A 27,783-nucleotide genomic window follows, 5' to 3' on the forward strand; every position below is an offset into this window, starting at 1 on the left:
CGGGAATAGAGCGGCTCCAGGCGCTCCCTACTTTGGAGTTCCTTGCAGTTCTCCCAGGGGTTCGGGGAGAGGGGGAGGGCGGAGCCCGGTGGAAGGAGTGGGTTCCCAAGTAGTGTGTGTGCAGTGCCGGTGAGAGGTGGGGAATAAAGAGTTGCTGTTTGAACCTACAAGGCTTTGTGGCGGCTTGGTTTTTTGTGCCCAGCCAGACTGCCGCAGGTCAGTTTCAGCTGGGGACTTCCCGAGGGCCGGCCAGACAATGCTAGCAATGCCCCAAGCAGGAGCAAGAGCCGCCAGGGCAGCTCCTGATGACCCTGTGAGGGTCCGGCTGCCGGCAGGGCAGGAAGAGGAGGGAAGAAGTCCGGAAGCCATCTGGGACCCTCAGGAGGGGGTCGCCGCAGAAGGTGAGAGAAGAGTCGCGCGAAGCTGAAGAACGGGCTAGAAAGAAGGCTGAACAGCTTCGGAGCAGTGGGCGAGTCTGAGACCTGTGCAGGACCGGTGGTGGGAAGGGAAGGGGACGGGAATGGGAGAGAGAAAAACAAAACAAAACACCAGTACACTATTATTGTTGTGTCCAGCCACTCAGTGGGATACTTTGGGGGTACTTTGGGGGTGCAAGAGAAAGTCGATGAAAGAAAAAGGAAAGGCCCAAGTTAGCCCCCCTAACCTCAACTTTGTAACTTAAGACACTGGTCTGTAGACCAGCTAAGTTGGCAACACCTATGAGCTCCTTAGAAACGCACAATCTCTGGCCTCATTCCAACCACAGTATCAGAATCTTCATGTTAACATTCCCAAGGAGTTCACATTTAATGTGGTTCTGTGATGTGTAGAAGGTCCCACTGTCCTTTTTCACTGGAATTCTATCTGCCAGAGGCACAGAGTTGGATTTGACTACCAGGTTCCATTGGGATAGTTGTTTAGAGGATACTTGGATAGGAGCTGCAGAATCCCAGGTCTACTTCAGGCTGTGTGGGGAAAGGACTGGCTGATTTGTCTTTGGATGTGCTGAGTATAATAGAGTAAGTCAAGATTCAAGGTTGGTGTATTACTGCAAATGCACACTCTATAGGCCCCCTTTCCCAACTCTGTTAATTTTATTCTCAGGAACACAGATTCCACCCCCCACACACACACACATTTTCCACTTGTTGATTAGGAAACCTAATCGATAAAGTTAAAAAGCATTATTTCTCTCTTGGAAAGTGAAAAAAAAAAAAAGTGATTCTTGGAAATCATTAGTTTAGAAGTCAGGAGCCTAGGGTTCTAGACTCAGCCTTGAAGGCTAACCCTGGGAATGATTCTTTATTCTTTGAGTTCGTCTACTTCATTTATAAAGTAAAGAAACTGAGCTTATTGAAGACCACTTGCCTCATTCAGGCTCCCATCTTTGAGACGTTTTCAGTGCATCTTGGTGTGCTAACATTCAGTGTATTTACAAACCGGAACCAAACTCAGCCAATCCAAACACCTCCCGCAAGCAAAACAACAAAACCCCACAATTGAATCTGTGAAAACCAGGAGGGGTGGTTGCCAAGAAGAATGAAGGTGGAGGCGGAAAGCAGCGAATAAAAGTGACAGTGTAGTAGGGGAGCTCGCTGCGCACTGCTGGGCTCGGGTCCCAGGGGCGCGGCGGGCGCTCTCCAGGGTCCTGAAGGCGGGAGCAGCCTCGGGCGGCCTCGTGGGCTTGGCGCGCGGTTCCCCCCCCCCCCCCCCCCCCCGCTGTGCAGTCACCGGGCCCAGCCTGTTTTCTTTTGGCGGTGAAAGTCTTGTGGGAAGCATTGTCGGGAGGGAGGAAACCTAGCAACCCATTCTCATTCATGAGGCCCTTTCTGGGAAGCCGCCGAATGCGTTGGCTGACTTGTCTTTCGGTCGTTTGTATGCGCCCGGGACAGTGGAGCTCGGTTTGCATTTCCGACTAAGTTCACACTGTTTGGCTTCCCCTCGCTACCTTTTCCTGGAGAATGGAATCGTTCTTTTAGAATTTTCATTCTCCCGATTCACATGCTCCCCTCCCCCGCTCTTTCTGGCAGGAGCTGGAGCTGGGAGCTGGGGAGGCTTCTGGAGGAGTGCCAACAGCTCACTTGAGAGAGGCAAATGGGTGATTTGGAAAACTCAGAGAGCCGCATTGGCGCCCAGGAACAATGCTGCTGGGAGTCATCTGGCCCCGGGGGAAGTCAGAGACCCCCCCCCCCATTGAGGATTGTTGTGGGGGGATTAACCTGCGCCCAGCGCGTTTGGCTATGTCAGGCTGCTGATTCTAAGTGGACGGCAATCTCACCCCACCCGCACCTTCTGGGGACTGAGGGTCAGCACTGCACCTGCTCCTACCTCCAGAGTCACAGGGTCTTCCCTTCGCTGAGTTCTGGAGCCTTATCGGCTTCGGGCACTTGGGCCAAAGAGCTCTACGTTAAATTGAGGGTACTGCTTAGGTCCCTGGCGAACTACAGCCTGACCTGCCAACCTACGACCTTCCTAACAAACCCTTGTGGTAAAGCTTGAAAGAAGATGACAGCACATTCCACAACTGGTACCCAAATCAGATTGCCCGAAAAACTTCAAGGGCCTTCCATGAGTCCCAGAATTTGGCCGTCTCCAGAGCATGTTTTCAAAAGACTTTGTGAAAACTTGTAACCTGACCCTTCTCTTTTCTCCTTGGCCCCAACCCTTCTTCCCAAGTCACTTGCACGCCCCTTCCTCCTGTATGCTTCATTAAGCATTTTGCTTGGTCCTGTGCTTTAAGACAGAGACCCTTGTGAGGAAAGTGGTGGAAATGTTCAGGCAGAATAAATGTCTCAATGATCCCCACAAAAATAAAGTTTGGGCTCCTTAGCTTCTCTGGAGACATGCATCATTTGCCCTTCCCTAGACTGGTCTTCCCGCCAATTCTGGCTCTCAGCCTGGTAACTCTGGAAACCTGGTGTGGAGCCAGGAGTCTTCTCTAACTGGAGGTGGTGTAAAGCATGATGGGTGTAGGGTACTGGAATCTATCCACTTCCTTGGACTCTTCTGGCAAAGATAGAGCCACAAAGTGACAATGTAACCACAAAATTTGATCTGAGGAAAATTATCCTAGGAAAGACCTTCAGTCTCCCCTTTACTGCATTGCAAAGGGCTGGCTCTGTCTGCTTTGGGGGCTATATTCTAAGTGACAGGCTGAGGGCTTCAGTAACATTAACCACAAAGTGGAATCATGAAAATCGTGCTCCTGAATGCATTGGTCTATAGGAATCCAGAAGATTAAGGGAATATTGTACTCTGATTCAAGAGCCACCAGAATGCCTTTGTACAAACTAGAAAATCATGACACCCCCCAATTAACATAAAAAATGTCTCACCTCTCTCACAGGCAAATTGGAGATTTTCATTCACACCAGAATACTACCGTTTCACAAGGTAAACACCCACAGCAGAATCAAACTACTTCTTTATAAAAATGTTCTGATCACCTTTAGAGCTAAAAAATCAGGACAGAATTTGAAATTAGATTTAATTCTATAGAATGACCTATTTTCTCCCTTGCTGTCATCTAGCTATATTGCATATTTTTATTTTCTGTTATTTGGAGACATAGTTCTCTCACCAGGATCTAAGAATCAAGCTGACAGTGATAGAAGACTACAAAAACAAATCTTTGCCTGTTGTGACCATAAATCATGCAGATTGGAAGGTGGCAATAAATAAACTAAATGGAACATGGTTATTAGAGTCACAAGTAATTACTAATTTGAGAACAACAAAACTATTAATAAAATATTTCTATTAAGGTTCACTTATAATCTCAATGTTCCTAGTGAAAGTACAACTGTAAAAAAGAGTATCTCTGCAGCTCATGATTAGTTTTTACTTCATCTATTCTTTTAATAACTTTTAAAATGTATTTATGCTTAAGGTTTATGTGGAGAGGTCATAGAGATGTTATAAAATGGAAGCAATCACAATGAGGAAGGAGGGGCTGGGACCAGAGTGGAGTGGACTAGACATGAGAGCTACTTAGGTGACATGTAAGCCTGAGTAGAGGCAACAGAAGGCTCTGCTCTGTTCTTGCAGAGGTAATTGGGCCCTCTGCATTCCCCATCAACATCACTAATCAAGTGAAGGCTTAAGATAAGATATCAGGCTTTATGTGAATATTTTGTATATTTACTATAGTTTAAATATGTGACCCAAAATTTCACGTTAGAAACCTGGTCCCCAGTGCAACAGTGTTCAGAGACAGGACTTTTGGGAAGTGACTGGATCATGAAATTTCTGTCTTCATTTTTGGTTTATTATTATATTATTATTATTATTATTATTATTATACAGGAGATTGAACCCCGGGGGGCATTTAACCCTAAGCCACATCCCCAGCCCTTTTTATATTTTATTTTTAGAAAGGTTATAAGTTGCTTAGGGCCTCCCTAAGTTGCTGAGGCTAGCTTTGAACCTGTGATCCTCCTGCCTCAGCCTCTGGAGCCATTGGGATTATAGGCACCACCATGTTTGCCTTCTGTCTTCATTTATGGATTAATGGTTTGATGGGTTATCTCTGGGCTGACTGTGTTATAGAAGTGAGCTCTCTCAGGATTACTTGCTCTATCTTGCCATGTGGTGATCTCTGCAGCAAGAAGACCTTTGCCAGATGCCAAGTAGATATTCACACCACATTCTTGGACTTCTTAGCCTCCAGAACTGTGAGCTAAATAAACCTCTATTCTTTATGTTATAAATTACCTGGTCTCAGATACTTTTGTTATAGAGACAGAAAATGGACTAAGACAATATTCAAAACTAAACCCTTGATTTCCTCCCCAAACCTCTGTTCCTACAGTCTTCATGTTTGTATATCCCTGACTCACTCTCACACTTATTAGTCAAGTCTAATGTCTTCTCATAGTCACAGCTATCATCCTATGTTGTAAGTTGACTTGCACCTTCTCCTAACCTATATGTTGAAATGTTAACTGCCTTGTGCCTCTGAATATGACCTTATCTGGAAAACAGGGTTGTTGCAGATGTAATTGGTTAAAAGGAGGTCATGCCAGAGTAGGATGGCCTTACTCCACTATGACTGGTATTCTTATAGAAAGGGGAAATATAGACACACTCCCACACATAGGGAGAACACATAAACATGAAGGCAGAAATCAGGGTGCTGGGCCTAAGGTGTCAGGGAATACCAACGATTGTTAGCAAAGCACCAGACACAAAGAAGAGGCATGGAACAGATTCTCCCTCAAAAGGAACTTAGTCTGAAGACTATAGCAAAGAACAGGGCTTGGGAATGCATGCCTATAATCCCAATGACTGTAGGCTGAGATGGGAGGATTGCAAGTTTGAGGTCAGCCTCAGCAAATTAGTGAAACCTTCAGTAATTTAGTAAGACCTTATCTCAGGGGTACAAGAACAAAGAAAGAAAAAGAAAAAAAAGATCACAACAAGCAAACCCTGCCTGAGTTTACAGATTCTGTTTCCTGTTCTGCAGATTTCACATTCAAGACTACAACCTCAACTCTTACTTGAATTTTCAACCTGCTGACTTGTTCCACAGATTTTGGACTCGCCGGCTTCCACGAATGCATGAGCCAATACCTTAAAATCTCCCCAGTACTCCCCCTCCCAGCCAAGTGGTTTTATTTCTCTGGGGATGTTTCTAACTGATCTTTCTACTTCCCCTTTGCCCTATTTCCCCTCATAGTCTAGTTTCAATACTGAAAACATGGTTATTTTTAAAACATAGGTCAGATTATGTCACCCTGCAGCTGCAGACTTTGAATGGCTTCTCCTCTCAGAGTAAAACCTCTTACATTAGCCCACAAGGCACTACATGAATGGTCCCACCTGCTTCTAAGATCTCCTCTTCCTATGCAGCTGTACTTGCCGTATTGTTTTTCTCCCTAGCACACGTCACTGTCAAACATACTATATATTCACATGTTTATTTGTAAGAAATAAGCAGTAATTTTGTCTCTTTTGTTCATTATTATCTTGGTAGTACCCCAAACAGTGCTTGACCCTTAACTAAATGCTCTATAAACTTGGTGGACAAATGAACTAAAAATAAGCTCAACTATTCAGTCGTAAAAGGGAATGGAAGAATGAATTAGAGCAAACCATAATCCATGTTTTTATAATAATTTCAGAATGAATCCTAATGTTATGTATTAATAAAAGGAATCAAAAAAAAAAAGAAAAAAAGAATGGAATTCTGGCTCATGCTACAACATGGGTGGTGGGCCTTGAACATTATGCTAAGTGTAAGAATCCAAATGCAGAAGGACAAATATTGTAAGATATCATTTACATGAGGTAACAAGAATAGACAAATTTATAGAAATTGAAAGTAGACTAGAGGTTACTTGGGCCTGGGAAGTGGATTTATAGAAACAGAAATTAGAATAAAGGTTACTTGGGGCTGAGAAATTTTTACTTGATGGATACAAAATTTCTGTTTGAGAGATTTAAAAAAATTTTCTGGGAGTAGATAAGTAAATAGAGGTGGTGGGTACAGGACAGTATGAATGAATTAATGCCACTGTTTAAAATGATGACAATCCTTCAAAACTCTTTTTAAAAAGTATTTTTATTAGTTATTGATGGACTTTTATTTTATTTATATATACGTGGTGCTGAGAATCAAACCCAGTGCCTCACACATGCTAGGCAAGTGCTCTCTACCACTGAGCCACAACCCCAGCCCTCCTTCAAAACTCTTGATAAAGGGCTGGGAGTGTATCTCAGCAGTAAGGTGATTTGTCTAGCATATACAGGGCCTGGGTTCAGTTCTCCAGCACCAAAACCAACCAACCAGCCAACCAAATAATAACAAACTCTTTAAGAGGTAAGCTGAGAGGAGACTCTGGAAGTCCAGGGAGGACGAACACTGAGTTAGTCATTCTGTCATTGAGTTCACACCTATATATATATATATATTTTTTTTTTTTAAAGAGAGAGAGAGAGAGAGAGAGAGAGAGAGAGAGAGAGAGAGAGAATTTATTACTTAGTTTTGGGCGGACACAACATCTTTGTTTTTTTGTATGTGGTGCTGAGGATCGAACCCGGGCCGCACGCATGCCAGGCGAGCGCGCCACCGCTTGAGCCACATCCCCAGCCCCAACACACCTATATTTTAGGGTTCTGTTGCTTTGATTTCTGTTGCCACCCCTCAAAAGTGTTTATAAGCTAGGCATTGCCTAGTCTCACTGGTATGAGATTGGATATGATTGGATATATATATATATATATATATATATATATATATTCTTTTTAAAACTTTCTTACATATACGACAATAGTGGAATGCATTACAATCATAATTATCCATTCACAACACCATTTTTCATAACTCTGTATATAAAGTATGTTCACTCCAAATTATAAAAATTGGAATTGAATTCAGAGGCACTTAACTACTGAGTTTCATCCCCACCCCTTTTCCCCCTTTTTGTATTTTATTTAGGGACAGAGTCTCTGCTAAGTTCCTTAGTGCCTTGCTAAGTTGCTAAAGCTGACTTTGAACTTGTGATCCTCCTGCCTCATCCTCCAGGCTGCTAGGGTTATCCACCACATTCATATATATTTTTTATAACTTTTCTGGCTTCTGTGAATTGGAGTGAATTGAGGGGGTTGGGGGAAGGTAAGAATAGTGAAACAGGAGGCTTTGCACTGTGAGAGACGAGAGAAGATGACTTGGACAGGTGGTGGGGATAAAAATATAAGGACATTGATTTGATAGATTTACATTTAGATTTAGAGATAGAATCAACAGAAATTTAGGTGGATTGAATGACCAGGCTGAGAGAAATGGAGTCAGAGATAATTTCTCTATTTTTTGGTTTGAGCTGAAATAAGGAAGGCAGAGGTTGGGAAATCAAGAATCTTGGTAAAGACAGATATTTGAGATGCATATGAGTCATTCAAATGGAGATGTCAAGTAGCTGCTCTAAGAGCCTGGAGCTCCCGGTAGAGGTCTGGGTAGGAGTCTAGGAGAGGTAAATGTGGGACCTATTAGCATAAAGTGGCATTTAAAGCTATTGGAATTGGGTGAAATTCTTGAGGTTGAGCACAGCCTGAGGAGGAGAGGAGGGGAAGAAAGAGAGAGAGAGAACTGTATCAATTACAGAGCTTGAATGATATTCAGGTGGAAATGGGTATCCACTGACAAAATTTAATCAAAAAGCTAACACAATCATTCTTGTATTTTAGAAAGATCTCTCTGTCCTCTGGTATTACTTAGAAGCAATTCTGACTGGAAAGAGGGGACCAGAGTGGAGGCTTTGCAATTTTTTGTTTGTTTGGAGAAATGATCATGACTGATCTAGGAAAAGTGTTAAATTGAATGGAGCTAAGAGAAGAGATCAAGAGATAATTTTGAATAATGTGGAGAAAATTTGGGGATTGAGCAGAAGTGTAAAATGAGGACAAGAACCAGATCAAGAATTGTGCCCCCAAGTTTCCAGTTCAAAGTCATGTGGATAATGATACTATTTACTGAGATAGATGCTGGTTTCAAAGAGTCTGTTATATATGTAAATCTAGATAGATGTTTAGTAGACCTTGGCATATTTAAGTGTGGATAGCATGAGTTAAAACTGAGTGAAGTCAACAGTTCATAAGGCTGTCTCAAAGCCACAGTCATAGTTAAGATTAGCCAGGGAGAATGAGTCAAGTGAGAGGAAGAAAAGACCAAGCATGAAAACCTACAGAGTAGTTCCAATATTTCAGTCAAAAAAGAAGAAATTTGTAAATGTGGCTGACAAAAAAAAACAGCTAAAGAAACAGAAGGAAAACAAAATAAAAAGGGACAACCCTGTATTATGTGTCAGACACTATTCATATAATATGCCATCTATTTTTTAAAAATATCTTTATTTTGTTTATTTATTTATTTATCTTATGTGGTGCTGAGGACTGAACCCAGTGCCTCACTTGTGTGAGGCAAGTGCTCTGCCACTGAGCCACAACCCTAGCCCTGCCATCTATTTTTTTAATAACCCTGCAAGCAGGTTTATCCATTTAATAGAAGATTGTAATGATTTCAGAGTCCCAGAAAGGTGAAATAACTTGACCAAGAAAACATATCTAGAAAATAGCAAAGCAGATTTGAAGGAATTTAAGTAAATCTAGTTCTATCTGGTTTCTAACCCTTTATACTTCCATCTTTAGTAAAAAGGAATGAGGTGTGTGTGTGTGTGTGTGTGTGTGTGTGTGTGTGTGTGTATACTTACATATTTGTGTATAAATAAACTACCTCTGGAAAGACACTAGCACCTGAGAAAGTGAAGAGTGGTTGCCCTGGTGGGAGATTGTGGTTGGCAGTGGGTGGGAGGGAAACTTCACATATCGTGTACAATTTTATTCTTCATATTGTAATAGAATCTTTTGTTTTTTTCCTCCTTCCATGTTTGACAGTGATGGCAGTCTCCACCACTCTCCTACATCTGATGCCCACATCTGGACAAACTCATAGGAAAATCCAAGCCCAGGTGCACAGACCCTTTGGCAGCACCTTCCAGAAGTTCGAACTATGCAAGTCCTGTTCCTTGCAAAGAAAGACAGCCCCATCATGAAACTCCAGGACCATTCCTCTCTCTGCCCTTTCAAGTCATTTTTGGACTTGCTTGGAATGTTGCCCCACTCTCCTCCAAGGGTCTCTTCATGTGTGTGGACTCTTATGAATTGACAAACCAACAAAATTTGGGGTCCAGCCTGCCTGTGTGGTGGAACCACACATGATATTGGTTTCCTATTGTAAGTCTGTGCTATTCTAATTCTGAATATTTGAATCCAGAATATGAAATAACTAAAAAACATTTTAAACGGGAACAATATGAAAGGTTCATGTGCCAAAGTTCTAAGATTTCAAGGTCTACCTGGATTTCCCCATTTTCCTTATTTGTTAGTTCATTAAAAAGAAAAATAAAACAAAATAAAAAAAATTTTAAAAAAGATCAAATATAGCCTGGTTTTTTTCTTTGCTTTTCTAATAGTCTATATCTGCAGAGAGTTAGGAAGGAAATTATTTACATACAATATCAGAAAATTGAAAATAAAAATTAGGATCTTGTTTATGAACTTTAGTGATATTTTCCTGGGATCTCTAGCTCTATAAAAATTGTATTTTTCACAAAAATATTTGCATTTGTCCAAATGACAATATTTTATTTCAGTATAGTTTACAGTTTAGATAATTTGGTAAGCATATCTATACTTCTCTATATTTCTACCAAGCAAGCTATTTCCAAATGACAATATTTTCTTTTAGTATAGTTTATAGTTTAGATAATATGGTAAGCATATCTATACTTCTCTATATTTCTACCAAGCAAGCTATTTCCAAATGACAATATTTTCTTTTAGTATAGTTTATAGTTTAGATAATATGGTAAGCATATCTATACTTCTCTATATTTCTACCAAGCAAGCTATTTCTGGGAAAAATGAAACAAAACAAAAAAACCCCTTACTATATTTTGCATACATAATTTAGTTTTTAAATTTTATTCAATTTTGAAGCTGGGTGTGATGATGCTATAATCACAGCAACTCAGGAGGCTGAGGCATGGACCAGTAAGGTTAAATGATTTGTTTGGACAAGTAAGGCACAGAGCTGGGTTCCAACTTCTGCTTCCTGATTGTTGGCTCTTGACGTCACATCTAGGAGACAGTCATCATTATTATTAATATTATTATTATTTGCAGTACTGGAGTTTGAACCCAGAGTCTTGAGCATGATAGGCAAGTACTCTACCTCTGAACTACATTCCACAGTCCAACAGAGTCATTATTATTTATGCCTATTGTGAGACCATGCTATTCTAATTCTGAATATTCTAATCCAAAACATGAATTAAATGGGAAGAACATGAAAATGGGAAGAATATGAAAGGTTCATGTGCCAAAGTTCTAAGATTTCAAGGTCTACCCGGGTTTCCTCATTTTCCTTATTTGTTAGTTCATTACATAGAAAAACAAAACAAAAGAAAAAAAAAGATCAAATATAGCCTGGTTTGACAGTGATCAGTGGTATGACAATGACCAACGACTATGATATTGTTGATTTATATTCTCTCAATGCCTATGATCATTACTAAGTCTAATTAAATATCTTTGATGACATTTATTCTCTTGAATCAAAACTTCAAGTTTTCATTCTTTGTACCCTCAGCAAATTACGGAAATTCCATGCTAGTTATGCTTACAAATCAACATTGGAGACTTAATTGCTGACTTCAATTCCATGAGTACTAGGTCTCTTAGACACATAGCTGCTAATGCTCCAATTTCCTTAGTAAATTGATTAGATCTCTGAGATCCTAAAACGAATAGCACAGCTTTTATAATAGCCAGATTTACCTAAAACTAGGGAAGATTATTTTAGATACCAACGACATTCGAGATCCTGGGAGCCTTCATATAACACCAGACACCTTTGGTAAATTAAAATCATGAAGTGCAGAACATTGTTATTCTGAACTGAAATGCAATATAGTTGAAATTCTGTGTTACTTCCTGATTTTCTATTTAATTATTCATTTTTGCAAGAATGATTCTAATCTTAGCATAGCAAAGCTTTACAAAATTCTTGATAGTTTTAGTCTAATATGACTGTAAATCATACATTTATTGTTTTACTTCACATATAGTTTTCCTTGGGAAAATATGAAGCAGGTCAGCAAGGGTTCATTATGTAATATTTCATTCTAAGACTTCTCAAAGACTGCTATTACTATGAGAAATGAAAAATACTTTCATTAAATGCTAAGAGCTGGTAGAAGCAAATGTAAGCATGAAAATGCAAGGCATAGAGCTACTTAAAAAAAAAAAAAGTCTTCTCTTTTCTGAGCTGTGTGTGTGTGTGTGTGTGTGTGTGTGTGTGTGTGTGTGTTTTTCCCCCAATACTTCTGTCAGCTAAGTCCTAAGTTTTCTCAGGCTCTGCTGCTTTCCTGGGGTGTTAGTGAAATGCAGAGAGGGTTATCAAAAGCACAACAGCAGAAAAGTTCCAAGTAGAGGAAGGGGCACAGAGTCAGAAGCCCTTCCGCAAACTTCCCTTATGACTTTGAATATCTTGGATTTCTCATCCATACAGTGAGGAACTTAGTGAAGATGCTCTTTAGGCTTCTAACCAACTCACTTTCGGGTTCATCATGGCCCTCTGGTACATCATCAGTCCCCAGTGCCCTCTCTTGGGACAAACACGCCTCAGCCCCAAACTGTGGCCTTAGCTTACAGCAGAAGCCAAGCAGAATCCCCAGAGAGAGAGAGAGCTCTGGAGCCAACCTGCCTCCCCACGCCTGCACTTATGAACATCCCCACTGCGACTTCCCAGTTCTTTTAATTAAATTAAGGTGTCTTCCTAATCAGTTCCTTCCTCTAAGCTTACACAGCACCTGTGTCCTCTCGCTGTTTGGGGGATGGATGAGCCTTCGAAAGGCAAATGTGATTGTGTTACTTCCCTCCTTTTAGCCATTCAGTGGGTCCTCATTTCTCTGTAAGATAAAGGTCAAGTTCGTTCCTGTTGCATGGAAGACCTTTTGGGATCTGTTGATGTGTACTGTTGATCCATCTTTATTTCACTGTTCCTTTGTACTCAAAGCTCCAGTTGTATTAATGTTCCTTTGATCCCTAAATATCTTGTTCATCCTCATTCCTGGAACTTTGTGTCAATGATTCCCCCTGCTGGATCACTCCCCTTGCCCAGCCTGCTCTTCTGATTCATCTTTCAAGTCTCCTCTCAGATGCTCTGTCCTCAGGGAAGCTTTCCTAAATGGGATAAACTGTTTCTTGGATTTCTAGAATCATAGCACTTACTACTCTGTATTGTGATGGTCTGTTTTTTTTCCATTGGAAATGAAGCTCTGAGAGCATTAGGACTTTGCCTTATTCAGAGCTGTGTCTCAAAACCCTAAGCGGTACTGGGACATAATGTCTATTCAATGAATATTTGTTAAATGAAAGAACTTAGGAATGACGTGATCTGGAACGAATAATTGTTGAATCAAGGTAATGGGCACAGAGCATTTTTATCATGATGTTTTTCTCAACTTATATATGTCTGACATTTCTGATGATGAAAGGATATTTAATAGATGTGTTTTCTAAACATTATATGTTATCTTCAATTGCCATAGACAGGAGACTGGGATAGAAGCTGCCAGAGGCACAAGTAATCTTCACAGATAAGAGGTTTATTAAAATAGTCCTCAGAGAAGGCTTGATGAAAAAGGGGACACCCCATTTTCCCCCATGGTCCCCAGGCCGGATCTCCCAGTTTCACACTGATGGAGTCCAAAAATCAACAAACAAGACGGCAAGAACAAGGAAGATATTGTTCTGTTCAAAGTGGACAATTTGTGTCAGGGCTCAGGAAGGCCGTCTGGGCTTTGTAGCTTTTCCAGTGGTTCTTCATAAACCAGGCTTTGTGCAAGCCTCACTCAGGCCATCCAGGGCCCTCTTGCTTTCTGGTTGTCTCTCTCTGCTGGCCTGGCTGCCAGGAGAACTTGTAAGCAGTCATTGATTTCTTTGAGTTGGAAGCTACTGAAATTGGACTGCTTTGCCTGGCGTTTTAAAAGGAATGTTTTTCTTGGGGGAAGCTGGAGTTTGGCACTGCCATGAGATTACAAATTTGGGGGGACCATTCAAGATTTATAACTAGCAATTTCTTTCAGGACACATGAGGCATTTGTCTGAAGGAAAAGTTTAGCAATTTTAATTTGAAGGGGTCACAAAATAATATTGCTGATTAAGGTTTTACAACCACACTATGGAAATGAAGTAGGAAAATAATGCATTTCTATCTACTAATTGATTGAATAATCAATATTGACTGGGGTTTACTAAGTGTTCAGTAAGTAAAAGCCCACTCCTGGAGAGAGATAACTAGGTTAGCAACTATTAGAGAGAAACTGTATACAAACCAAGAACATTGGGTTCCAGGGACCTCCTAGGACGGCAGCACAGGACTAAATGGGATCCTGGACTCATGAATGCAGGCATTTGAAAAAGAAACTAAAGTAACTGGGTGCAGTGGCCCATGCCTCAAATCTCAGGTATTTAGGGGGCTGAGCGAGGGAGATTGTAGGTTTGAGGCCAGCCTCAGCAACTTAGTAAGATACTGTCTCAAAAATAACCCCCCCCCAAGGGCTGAGGATGCAGCTCTGCTAAAGTGCCCTGGATTCAATCCCCACTATTGCCATAAATAAATATATAATAAATTAAAACATTAAAAAGAGTAACCTATCTAATTTTAAAAAGAGCCCTTCTTAGAATTTACCACAATTTTTAAACATGTTATCTCATCTGATGTTTTTCTTTTTTCTTTTTTTAATTTATATATATTGTTTTAGTTATACATAGACAAAATATCTTTGTTTATTTATTTTTATGTGGTGTTGAGGACCAAACTCAGGGTCTCACAGCCCATCATCTGATATTTTTCAAACAACCAGTTTTGAACACAATGATTCAGTGTGAGAGGTATATTGTCTTGATTTTATAAAGACTTTCTATAGACATTTTCATCTATCCTAATATGAATTTGAACTTGTTTTTTCCCCCTAAAGGGAGAAACCAGACCAGAAAATGAAATCCAACTGACTTGAATTAAAAAGAAAAAAGACAGTTCTTGTGATTTCTAAGACATTACTCTTTATGTCATCATACTGCCTGGAGCCAGTTTGTACGAAAAGGATGCACATTACTGAATTTCTTTAGTTGGTAAAAAGGGTTTTTTCAGTAATCACCAGCTGGAAGTCCTGCAGTGCTTGCACTTCCACCAGGTGTCACTGTTCGCCATTCTTTTACTCCCTGCTTTAAAAACGCACTGTATGAGAGAAGAGCCCAGCTTCTCTTGGGCTACTGGGAATGTTCATTGCTTCTGGGTGTGAGGTAGTGGGCTGAATGCCAAGAAAGAAACAGCGGGAGTTCCGGATCTTGACTCAGGCAGAAGGAATTTGACAACATAGTAAACTCTCTGGTTCCCCAATGTACAAAATCCCAAAAGCATTAGCTTCTTTTATCTTCCCCTGTGATTCCGTTTATCTACACAATGGCACATTGCTGATGGATGAGCCGTGCAGTTATAACCTGGCCTTTAGCCTGGTGGGATAGAAAAAGAGGACATTTTGAAGTTAAGAGAGGACTCAGGAACGCTATGCTTCTGTCAAAGAAGCCAGTGCCAGACTTAGCTGGGATTTGGACTAGGATAGAGTATGACTTCTGAGGAGGGGCTGGAAATAACCCCAAACCCGGAGTCTCTCTCCTGCTGGGATTTCCTATGATCCAAATCACATCACTTGGAGTTTATTGCTGTGGATCCATTATGAGCATTCCCTGTAGATTTAATGAGTAGGAGCAATTTATTAACTCATTTTCATCTAACCAAATATGCATTTGAACTTTTTTTTTTTTAAATGTAAATGGAGAAACCAGACCAGAAAATGAGGTGCCTAGGGCATGTCTGAGGATGTTGGGAGAGGGTCTCAGGTAAAGGCTAAGTGAAAGAGTCAGAGAGGCAAATTTTTCTTATCTCCCTGTTTCATTCAAGATAAAAGACTTGGTATTTCTGACCCTCCACACCTTCCTTATTTACACACGTTTATCTCAAGTGTTGACCAGCTACCAAGCCCTAGACTTCCTAGGGCCAAAAAATGATGAAGCTTGACTTTCTTGTACAAAACTGCAGCTTTGGAAAAGAGGAAGCTTGCAGACCACAATGACACTAATACATTGTTAAAAATTGTCAGTTTGAAGGTATTTTCAAGACAAGCAAGAACAGAATAAAGGAAGCATTAATACCTTGCTTTTATTTGCTGACCATATGCTTTTACTTATTTATTTTTAAAATATTTATGTTTTAGTTGGAAGTGGACACAATACCTTCATTTTATTTTAACGCGGTGCTGAGATTGAACCCAGTGCCTCACGCATGCTAGGCAAGCGCACCACCTCTGAGCCACAACCCCAGCCCCCATATGCTTTTATTTTTGTGTCCTACAAACTTGTCTTGCAACAAATGTGTCTATAGAATTAGGATCATGTCCTTCTTGCATGGTGCTGAGGGTAATAAAAATCTTCACCTGAAAACTTCAAAAATTCATCTTTCAGTACATGCAAGTTTTTGGGCAAATGATCATAGATGAAAGTCTCAAATTTATCTTGCAGAAGCAGAGAAAGAGCAGACTTATTACAGAATGCAGAAATGTTGTATGCAATTGATAATATTAAATGCTTTAAGCATTTCTATCCAGCAAGCTTTTTCATTTTGTTTGGTCATATTTTGGTCAATTTTTTTATACAACTTTACACGGATATCTATACTTTATTGAAAACTTATTGGGAAAAATATCCACATACAGCATAATTGGGTATGAGATGATCCACTCTGGGTCCATCTGGCCTGACTTAAGAGAGCAGAGGGTCACATAAAAACTTTACAGTCCACTCATGTCCCCCAGACTTTAGTTGATGGGGGGACCCATTTACAAATACTTTGCCAAATAAGGCAGTAGGAACAATGAATAAAAGGGGGAAGATGGGTGGGTTTATCTCTAGGTATGAACCCAGCACCTCACTGATGCTAGGCAAGCACTCTACCACTGAGCTACAACTCCAGCCCCTATTGTTTCTTTTTATCTTTTAGTTATAAACAATTTGAACAGATGTTACAAAAATATGTTGAGACTATTTTTATATATCTTAGTTCGCTTTCAATCTTATTTTGAATAAATGTCTTTAGAATCGTCTATGTCTTGAAAATTAATCCTGACAATTTTTCGTGTTGAGAACTCAGAGTCATATAAGCAATATATATTTTTATGGAAAAACATATTTGTGACATAATTGATGTCAAACAAATTACTTAGATAGTCTGTGATCTGGGTTTCATTTGTTGATATTTGAATATATTCCAATTGTCACTGCATAAACTATTTTCCTTTCAACATATCATATTCATCTTAAAAATCCACTTTTCAATCATTTTAAATGCAGTAGTCCTAAAACAATTCTGGAGAAGTTACTAAAATAGACTCTTAAATAACATGAGATTGATCTGAATTGTGTTCATGAATTCAGAATGGTCGTAGATGGCTCCTGAAACAACAAATTTAGACCCTCTGGTTCCCTGTAAATTTAATCTACATCTGTATGTTTCAAGAAGGCAAGACTTTCAACTTCTGAGATGTTTGCAGTAAATTAGGGCTTTGTGAAGTCTGTCTTGATTTTGGCAGAGAAGTCAACATGATTTTTATGGGATATTTTGGAGGGTGGAAATGAGACTTAGATACATTTTTTTTTTTTTTTTTTGCTAACCATTAGTTCAAAATTTGAGAGTTGTAAAATTTATAGAAAGAAAGAGAGAGAAAGACCCACAACACCCAGGCTGACCAGGGTTTAGCAGTATGTGGCTCCTCCCACGCCCCACCCCCTGCAAATAATAATGATATTTATTTGGAAAAAAATGAACATTGCTATGAAAATATACATTATATATTTTTTTAACTTCCATACAGAATCTTTTGCCCATTTTAAAAGATTCTTCTGAAAGGTCAAGGTGAATTGTGCTATATCCTTAGAATGCTTGCTTAGAAACATTCACTGATAGCTCCCAAAGTGATATACACAGAGAAAATGGGAAGTTGTGTTTATTGGTTATTTAATTTTAAAGGGTAAATTATAGTTCTAGTCTTTGGGTTTCTTAAAAAAATCTTATTATTATGTTAATTTTCAAAATAAAAAAGCACAATGACTAAGCTCATGAACTCTCATATCCATCATCCAGTTTTAATAATTAATAACATTATCATTTCTGCTTATTTCTTTCTCCTCTCTCACTCTTCTCCCCTGGATTTTTTTTTCTTTTTTCTTTTTTTTTTGTACCAGAGATTGAATCCAGGGACATTTAACCACTGAGCCACATCCCCAGACCTTTTTAAGTTGCTTAAAAAGGCTCTAAGCAAAAAGGTCTTTCTTAGTTGCTTAGGGCCTTGCTAAGTTGCTGAGGCTGGCTTTGAACTCATGATCCTCCTGCCTCAGGCTCCCAAGATGCTGGGGTTAGAGGTGTGTGTTACCATGCCAGGCTTCCCATGGACTATTTTATAGCAAGTTGCAGATCACATATCAATTATTTTAAAAACACCTCCTAAATTCCCAGTTCCTTTGATACTCTCCCCTCCGCCTTTTAAAAGCATAACCACGGTCCCATGTCAGCCAGATATTCTTTAGACAGAGAGGCACCAAACATGACTTTCAGATCTCCTTCATCCATAAGTTGCAAAAAAATAAAAAAAAGAGGTCATACTAATAGTAGTAAATAATATTTTGAGCTTGCTCCAGCTGATTGCTAAAACTATTCTTCCTATTCCTAACTTGGAGTCTTCTCATTGCTTTCTAGAAGTCTCTATGTGTCTAGAAGTGTCCATGTGCTTGCATGCAAGTTTTCCCAGCCATCACTTGCTATCCCTTCTCCCTTCTCCTTCCTTAACACTGTGTCCTCTGGCATCTTGTGATATTATCCATGCCATTCCACTGTTTTTTTTTTCAATTAAGTGTATATCTGAAAAGCACAGATATACATTCTTTTATGTAGGCATATACATACATACCTTTAAAAAAGATGTAACACATACACACATTCTTTTCTGATGTATGAGATATGCCTTATGGTAGTCCCCCCTTATCTGCAATTTTTGCTACAGTAGTTTCAGGTACTATGGTCAACTCTAGTCTGAAAACATTAATTTTTATCTTGACTCAAAATTTTAAGAGAGAAAGAGACCACATTCACACAACTTTCATTATAATATATCGATATAATTATTTTAGTATTTGTTATTATTATTAATCACTGTGCTTATTATAAATTGCATTTCACTATAGTTATGCATGTAAAGGAAAAAACATAGTATTGAAACAGTTTGGTGCTATCTGTGGTTTCAGGCATCTACTGGGGATATCAGAATGTATCTTCTGCAAATAAGAAGGGACTATTAAACTTTTTTGGTAGGCATTTGAGTTGTCCATTAATAACTTTTCCAGCAGGGTTTTTCCACAATAAGATACTACTACTTTATTGACACAACAGCTTTCTATTTTTCTTGGTCAGGGTTCCAATTAGAATTTTAAACTGAATTTATAGGTGTTCAAATTGGAGTTGCGGAGATGGTGTGATGGAGTCTATGAATGTTTTCTGGTACTTGGGTTTCTCTACATTTCCCAACCACTTTGAAATTAGATTGGCTCAGGACCTGGTTCTGCTCAAAGTGTGAAGGTGAGGATAAGCAAGAGGATTCACCTCCTGGTGATATCTTAGGTGCTTTTTGTTACTCCAGTGTACTCTAGCTTACATGATAGATGATCAGACAGATTGTCTGAGCTGGGCAACTGTCTTAGTCCATTTTCTACAATAGAGGACCACACACTGGCTAATTTATGAAGAAAGTAAGTTTATTTGATTTAGGATTCTGGAGCCTAAGGAGTCCAAAGGCACAGCACTGCCACCTGGAGGTCTGTGTCATTTCATAGTGGAAGGGTGAAAGGGTGAGGAGGAAGCCAACAAGAGGGTGGAGGCGAACGTGGGCTGCTTTTATTTCAACCCTCTCTGGAGATGAACTAAATCATTCAAATCTATGAGGACAACACCCTCATGATCCAATAGTTTCCCATTAGGCCCCACCTCTCACCACTGGGAATCAAGCTTCCAAGCATGAATTTTAGAACACACCCAAAGCATTGCAACTACCTACATTGAGGTTTTAATATTTGTTATGTGCTGTTTTTGTCAGGCAAGGTAAAATATAACCCATGAATTTGTTATTCATGAAAATACATTCATTTCTTAAATCTTATGAAAAAAATATGAGAGATTGTGGAGATTGCCTTTTGCCATTCACTTTTGTTTTTGTGATGCTGGGGATTGAACCCAGGGCCTTCTGCATTTGAGATAATGCACTCTACCAACTGAGCTATATCCCCAGTTCCTGTTATCCACTTTTAAATTGATCATCATTTCATTTATTATTTTGAAAGGCATTAGCTGGAATCTTACATGCTTCATCAAGTTAAGGGTTTGACTAAATTAGCTACATTACAAAAGTCTCTGGGTTGATGACAAGTGTTTTTTCTGACACGTTGAAACATTGCTCAACTTTGCATTTCTTTATTTGGTTTTGTTCTTTTAAAATCTCTTTTCTATTTTTAAATTGATCAATCATTATTATATATATTTATGAGATACAATGTAATGTTGTGATATATTAACTTATAGTAGAAAGATTAAATCAAGATAATTAACATATGCATCTATCATCTCACCTAGTTACCGTATGTTTATGTTGAGAATGTTTAAAATTCTTCCAGAAAGTTTGAAGTAAACAATGCATTATTATTAACTATAGGCAATATGCTGTGCAATAGATCAGCAAAACTTGTTTCTCCTAACTGAAACTTTGGACCCTTTGATCAATCTCTCTCCTACGTCCTTGTTTTGTTCTTCATGTCACATGGGCTGTTTTAGGTTATTTGAGCGACAGACTGAATAACTGAAGAGCATTTCTCACTTTTCCCAAGGTTGTCTTTATGGTCCTCAGTTAAGGAAAACAACATAAATACCGGTCATTGAGAACTCAAGGCCCCGGGTCTGAAGGGTATTGAGCTAACTGCCTTTGCCTCATTTGGAAAGACCCTAGGATAGGTACTGGAAGATTGCCAATGAGCATGTGCATGACAACTATGGTGGATAGAATCAAGACAGGGCTTCCAAATGAGCTTTTTGGAAACAGGTCTGTGAACATCTCAAGTGCTGAATTAATTACTATGGAGAACCTTCAAGAAAGATAAGAAACAACTGTATTCTGCTCAGTGGACTCCACCTTTCTCAAATGGAGGCAGAATGGAAAAGTTTTCTTCTCCGAAATCATTAATGTTAAGGTATTGGCTATCACAAGGGCCATCACTTTCCTACTAAGATATTTTACCTTTCTTCTCTGTTTCATCACACAAGGTACTATTGTTTTTGTAGTTGCCTTTTAGGGCCTTGAAATTTTTATCTTTTCTTTTTACTATATAAAGTCTCAAAATAAGTGCTTTGATAAGCTCTCAAGGATTCATGTGTTTGGAACAGGAGAACCCTATGAACCACTAAGGCAACTTGGTGACAGTTATAAGGGCATCAATGTTGGCATGAGCTGAAAAATAATCTTGTTTAAGCTCTGACGACATTTATTACTGAGAAAGAATGTTAACACATGCACATATATATGAATCAATAGATAGAGACTGGACTTCTTACCAGGGTGGCTGTAACAACTCCTTTTTTTCTCCTATCTGCTACCTAGGAAGACTGCTGGCCCAGGATACATCCTGTTTCCCATTTTCACTCTCTGCCCAAAAGGAAACAAAAATTCTTATGGAGAAAAAAATTTAATAAAGACAGGAGCATGAGTGTGTGTGCATGCTTGTGTTCATGTATGTTTGTTGCGGGTTATCAGTTTATTTTATAGTAACTTAGTAGTCCATGTTGGAATATTTGGGACAAAATACATAAGAGAAAAAAGATACATTAAGAAGCCTAGATTTAAGCCCACAAATTATTGTCTACTTTCTTTTTTTTAAAAAATTATTTATTCATTCTAATTTGTTATAAACAATGGCAGAATGCAATTCATTTCATTTTACACATATACAGCACAATTTTTCAAGTCACTGATTATACACAAAGTACCATTCATGTCTTCATGTACTTAGGGTAATGATGTGTAACTCATTCCACCATCATTCCTACTCCCTATCCCCTTCCTTTCCCCTCCCTCCCCTTTGCCCTATCTAAAGTTCCTTGATTCCTCCCATGCTCCCCCCACATCGCCAATTATTGTCTACTTTCTAAATCAATTTCAGAGTCTATATACCAGCATTGAAATTAGAACAACTAGGTTCACATCTCCACTCAGCTGACTTCACATATGTAACCCACAGTATTTCCAGACTTGTTTTCTCACCTCTAAAACAGGTCTGATGACATCAGTGCTACTTAATGAAGTTGGTTAAGGATCCAAATGAGAAGAACAACCAGAACAACCACCACAACAAATGTAAATAATCAGTGTGTTGGTAACATTGATCTAATTTGCCTCTGGAGGTTTTTTTTTTGACTTTTCATTTTTTTGCAATAATTATAGATTCAGAGGAAGTTACCAAAAATAAATGTACAGGGTGGTTCCATGCATTTAAAAAATCATTGATAAATGGTTTATTAGGAGTTCAAGATATACAGTACACGAGAAACATATTTTTAGCTTATCATTGTGTTGTCAAGGTAATGACAGACATACCAAATGAAGGATGGATTGATGGACTTTGTTTAGCGTGTCTCTCCCAACTTCTGGGCTTGATATGCTTGATATTAGTTATCTATTGCTGTGTGATGAATTCCTCTAGATATGACAGCTAAAAAAATTAACATTTATTATCTTATGGCTTCCTTGGGTCAGGAATCTGAGAATAGCTTAAGTAGTTGGTTCTGACTCAATTAGGTATTGAGCAAAGATGCTGTCATCTTAAGGCTCCACAGGGAAAAACTTTTGTCTAAGTTCATTCACACAGTTATACCCAGACCTCAGGAAACACATTTCCAAATTCACATGGGCTTCACAATGACTGACAACTGGCTTCCTTCAGAGTCAGTGATATAAGAGAGAACCACAGAACGTTCCAAAGATGTAATCCAGAGTCTTTTTATAAACTAATCTCCTTAGTGAAATCTCATCATGCTGTATTATATTCATTAGAAGAACTCAATAAGTTCAGTCCACATTTAAAGTGAAATAGTTACTGTAGGGCATACTAGAAGGTGGGGGGTCACCAGGCCCATTATAGAGGCTGCTTACACATGCACATGTAGGCCCTCAAATTCTATTTTTAAAATTTTATTTATTTTTTGTTCTCTTTAGTTATATATGAAAGTAGAGTATAATTTAATTTATTTATACAAACTTGTAGTATATCTTATTCTAACTAGTATCCCAGTCTTGTAGTTGTATATGGTGTAGAGATTCACGGTGGTGTATTTATGTATGTACATAGGAAACTTATGTCAGAATCATTCCACTGTCTTTCCTATTTCTGTCCCCCTCCCTTCCCTTCATTCCCCTTTGTCTAATCTACTGAACTTCTATTCTTCCCCTCCCCCCTTGTTGTGTGTTAGCATCCACATATTCAACTTTTGTACTCTTTACTCAGTTTTCCCCAATGGAGACTGCATAACTACAGTACAATATCAAAACCAGGAAACTCATTACTTTCCTATGCTCATATACAACCAGAAGAATGGGAGGTTGTACTCTATGTATGTATGTGTACTATGTCAAAATACATTCTACTGTCATGTATAACTAAAAAGAACAAATAAAAAACTCAGGAAATTGACCTATTGACCTTGGTACAATTCACAGAGCTTATTATTACATGCACTTATGTGTGTGTATATATATATATATACACACACACACACATTATATATATACACATATATATCTCATTATATCAATTTTATCACACATGTAGATTTGTACAACCTCCACTACCATCAAGATACAGAATTGTTCCATTATCACACAGCTCCCTCTAAAGTACTATCCTCTTTAGCTATGTCTACTATCTTCACTTCATTCCTAATCTTTGGAAACCACTAATATGTTTTAAAATTCTAATTTTATTTCAACGATGGCATATATATGGGATTATACAGTATGTGTTCTTTTTTGGGATTGGCTTTCCCTCCATCGTTTCCTTGAGATCTATGCAAGTTGTTTTGCATCAATAAATTCATTCCTTCTGGTTACTTCATAGTATTTCATGGTGTGGATGTACCACGGTTTGTTTAGACAGTCATCCCATGAAGGCCTTTTGTGTTGTTTCTGGGTTTTAGCTATTGTGGACATTGTTGTATGAGGTTTATGTGAACATGAGTTTTCATTTATATTAAATAATTGTCCAATAGTGAAATTGCCAGGCCATATGGAAGATGCATGTTTAGTTTTGTAAGAAACTGCAAATTGTTTTCCAGATTGTCTGTACCACTTTACATCCTTACCAATTATATATGAATGATTGGTTTCTCCACACAGCTGCCAGCATTTGTTATTGTCACCATTTAGGCTATTCTAGTTAATTTTATAGTTGTGATTTTTTTTTCCATTTTAGCCATTCTGCTAGGTATGTAGTTGTTAGATTTCACTGTGGTTTTAATTTGCCTTTCCCTGGTAGCTAACGTTATTGGATATCTTTTCTGTGTACTTTTAACCATCTGTATATACTCTTAGATAAAATATCTCTTCATATATTTTTCACATATTCTAATTGGATTGGTTTTTTTGCTCTTGAGTATGGAGAATTCTTTATCGAAGGCTCAAGGGCTTTGGTAGGTATGGAATTTGTAAATATTTTCTTACAAAACTATTAGCTTGTCATCCGTCCTCTCAATAGGGTCTTTGGTAAAGAAAAATTTTTGAAATTTAGTTGAGGCTCAAAATACTGCTTTTTATTCTTTTGTGGGTCATGCTTTTGATGTCTGAGTACTCTTTCCCTAGCTCTAGTTTAAACATTTCCCTAAATTTTTTCTAATTCTATGTATAGTTATACATTTGAGCCCATGATCCATTTTGGGTTAATTTTTATATCCGGTTCACACCTGAGTTTGAGAATTTGGGGAGGTATTTATTTATTTATTTATTTATTTATTTATTATTACTGATACCTGAACACCCAGGCATATGTATGCTTGTGTTCCCATTTTTTACTTTTCTATGTTTTTAGACATTATTTCATGTTTACCTTAAATTTCACTCCTTTCACTCTTTCATTAGGACTTTTGCAGTCATTTTGCACAGTATCAATTATATGACATCGTTGAATTTTTGCTGCTATATTTATTGAAAGAATGTAATTACATAGGTATCCTTTATTATTGACTTGAATTATGCTGATAATATGTCAGTATGGTTGTTATTCCCAATATATTGTTAGTCTACAGAGAGGAGGGAGCATGTCTTTTTTTTTTCTCTTTATTCCTTGTAGCACCTAGCCCCAAAGCTTTGCAGGTAGTAAGGATTCAATGAATTGAATAGAATGAAATCAAAATGAATTGATTCTATACCACATATATATTTACTAAAGGAGGGACATGTCTCCTCTTTCTGTGTTTAGATGCAATATAAAAAGATTTTTTTAAAAGGTAAAACTGAGTGAAAGGGATAGTAACATCCTAATTGGGTGGCTCCCTGTAACTTTCACCTGTACCTATGTAGGCTGGAACCTATTTAGGTGGGTTGACAAAATCAGGATGGCAGCTTGGACTACTCAGTGCCAGTGTATGTGGTGAATTCCAGGACACTGTGGAAGGTGTACTGATGATGTTGATGATGATGATGATGATTATTATTATTTGGTGCTGGTATTGAACCTGGGGCCTGTGCATGCTAGAAAAGCACTCTACCACTGAGAGACCTCCCAAGCCTACTGCTGATTTGTAATATCTTTCCATTTCATTTGGTTCTGATTCCACTTAAAGCATAGCCTGCTCCCCAATAGTTAGAACTTTGAAATCACACACACACACACACACACACACAACATACAGCAACATATCTACACAAATGCATTTACATATAAAACACACATGCCTATATACAGTATACACATACAAAATATTTATATATTTCCACCTAGTGGTAGAAACTAATACTTAGAAAAATCATTTTAGAAACCATATATTTTTGTGTATTTGTAATTGCTATTTTTCTTGCTGTTTCGTCACAGTAGCTCCAAGTTCTACCTTTTAGAAATATCTTTTGTATGTGTTATCTACTTTTAGATGCCCATTCATTAATTATTCCTGAACACTATGGTCATTTCATTTTGGTTACCAAAGACCCAGAATTAAGTTGATAATAGGGGTATGTGGAAATTGATGTGTTATTTGTTCATGAATGTCTGAAAGCTCAAAAGCTTCTTTAGGAAAGGCTTCCTAATCACTGTTTTTAAAACTTTTCTTCTGCTTGTGTCAATTGGTTAAAATAACATTAGTTGGGGCTGGAGTTGTACTCAGTGGTAGAGCACTTGCCTAGCTTGTTGTCTCAGTACTACATAAAAATAAATAAATAAAATACAGGTATGATTTCCATACCGAAAAAAAAAGTATTAAAAAATAACGTTAGTGGAATGACCTAGAGACTTAAATAGATAGTCTGCAAATACATAATAATTGTTATCAGGGTGCAAATCATGACATAATTTTCTAGTGTTGAAGTATCTGGATTGGTTTGATGTGGTGATTTTGTAGCATTTCATTCTGAGTTCTGCCCATGATTTCTTAGACACTAACATATACCCATCCCCCTCCACACCAAATAACCTCTTAAGATATGATTCTATTAATAATTAAGAGGATTTACAGCCTTACACTGTGGTTTCTGCAAAGATACACACAACACTGAACAAGAAAATGTCACTCTTTGGGAAAATGAAGTTACCCACTAGTAGAAATGAATACTCAGGAAATTTGCCTTAGGAAATTATGCATTTAGAGTCAGCACTCCTTAACTCCTCAATGTTTTTATGTTTCTATATTAGCTTATCAAGTTTTTTCTGTAGCAATTTTTATAGAAATCAGTCTATAATTTTCCTTATATTATTACATGAAATATAGTACTTATATTCAAGAAAAACCTCAAAGGGCTAATATCAATATCCATAAAAATCTATGTCTAGGTTTTCTGCTTTTTAAAATGAGATAGCCTAAAATGAATAGAAAGTCAGCTAGGTGGGTAGATCAGTACTAGAGCATGTGCTTAGCATGCTGAGGCCCTGGGTTTTAGCCCAGGCATTAACAAAATAAAACAAAACAAAAATAAAAATGAAATCCAAACAAAACAAATTTACAAACAAAAATAATGGTAAAGGGAAGCTGTTCAGGTTGCAAAAACTGGACAAATCAGGTGATTGTCATGAAGGCTCTATTTTTTCCTTGGAGTTGATTCAAAATTTTTTTCCATAAATCTTGAAGACACTACGAGCAATGACACTAAAGCTTACTGGCTTTATCTTCTTTCTGGATGATCCTTTCCCTTGTCAAGAAAGTATTGTCAATATTGTGGAGGTCATCTTACCTTGACATTGGGCACAGCCCGGAGGTCCTCTTCACTTTCTGTGGTTTGGTAAGTGTTTGTACTATATCTCTCCACCCTGGACAGGGGCAGAAATTGTGGCCACATTGATGGCCTGGAAAAATATTCCTGGAGGCACTCTTGGTTATCTTGGGAAAGCCTGGACATGTTTTGACAGCAAAGGCCCCACATGAATCCTGTAGCCTGGCTGTACCAATACTACTGCAGAATCCTATTTCTCTTCTTTTGGCTCATGCTGGGCTGTCTCTGAGTCCACTGGAATCCTCCCTGGAAAGTTATACTGACCAAAGTAAAAGGATTATGTTTTGTGGATCAGGAGCTTATCCACAGATCTTACTGTTCTATTCCAGGTAGAGCCTTTTAGTGTGAATGTCCAGGTATGTTATGACTGCCCCTGTAGGTAGGGATGTATTCCTTATTCAAATGTGATTCTAAGTCAAAATGGAAGGAAATGATTTAAGGGATATGCTGGCACCCTGGTCTTGAACTTTCAGCCTCCAGAACTGAGAAAATAGACTTCTGTTGTTTATAAGCTACTAGGTCTATGGTACTTTGCTTTAAGTGAAAATGGACTAAGAAAATCATCAATAGATATATTGAGAACACCACCCCCAAGGAAGCTGTTTAG

The 27,783-nt window shown here is 38.4% G+C and overlaps 1 protein-coding gene across 2 annotated transcripts in view; it reads right to left on the reverse strand.

The window, feature by feature from the left end:
- Positions 1-27,302, reverse strand: part of Rgs20 (regulator of G protein signaling 20) — a 97,921-nt gene extending 70,619 nt beyond the window's left edge. Inside the window, exons 1-2 of one of the 2 annotated variants that reach the window (XM_077801090.1) lie at positions 27,133-27,302; positions 236-495 (exon numbers count right to left, since the gene is read on the reverse strand). In XM_077801090.1, coding sequence (XP_077657216.1) covers positions 236-495; positions 27,133-27,302 — 430 coding nt within the window. The remainder of the gene's footprint in view (positions 1-235; positions 496-27,132) is intronic. The other variant, XM_026394420.1, reaches the window with a different exon arrangement.
- Between the last annotated feature and the right edge of the window lie 481 nt (positions 27,303-27,783).

The sequence above is a fragment of the Urocitellus parryii genome, chromosome 7 (assembly GCF_045843805.1).
Source record: "Urocitellus parryii isolate mUroPar1 chromosome 7, mUroPar1.hap1, whole genome shotgun sequence".
Classification (NCBI taxonomy): Eukaryota; Metazoa; Chordata; class Mammalia; order Rodentia; family Sciuridae; genus Urocitellus; species Urocitellus parryii.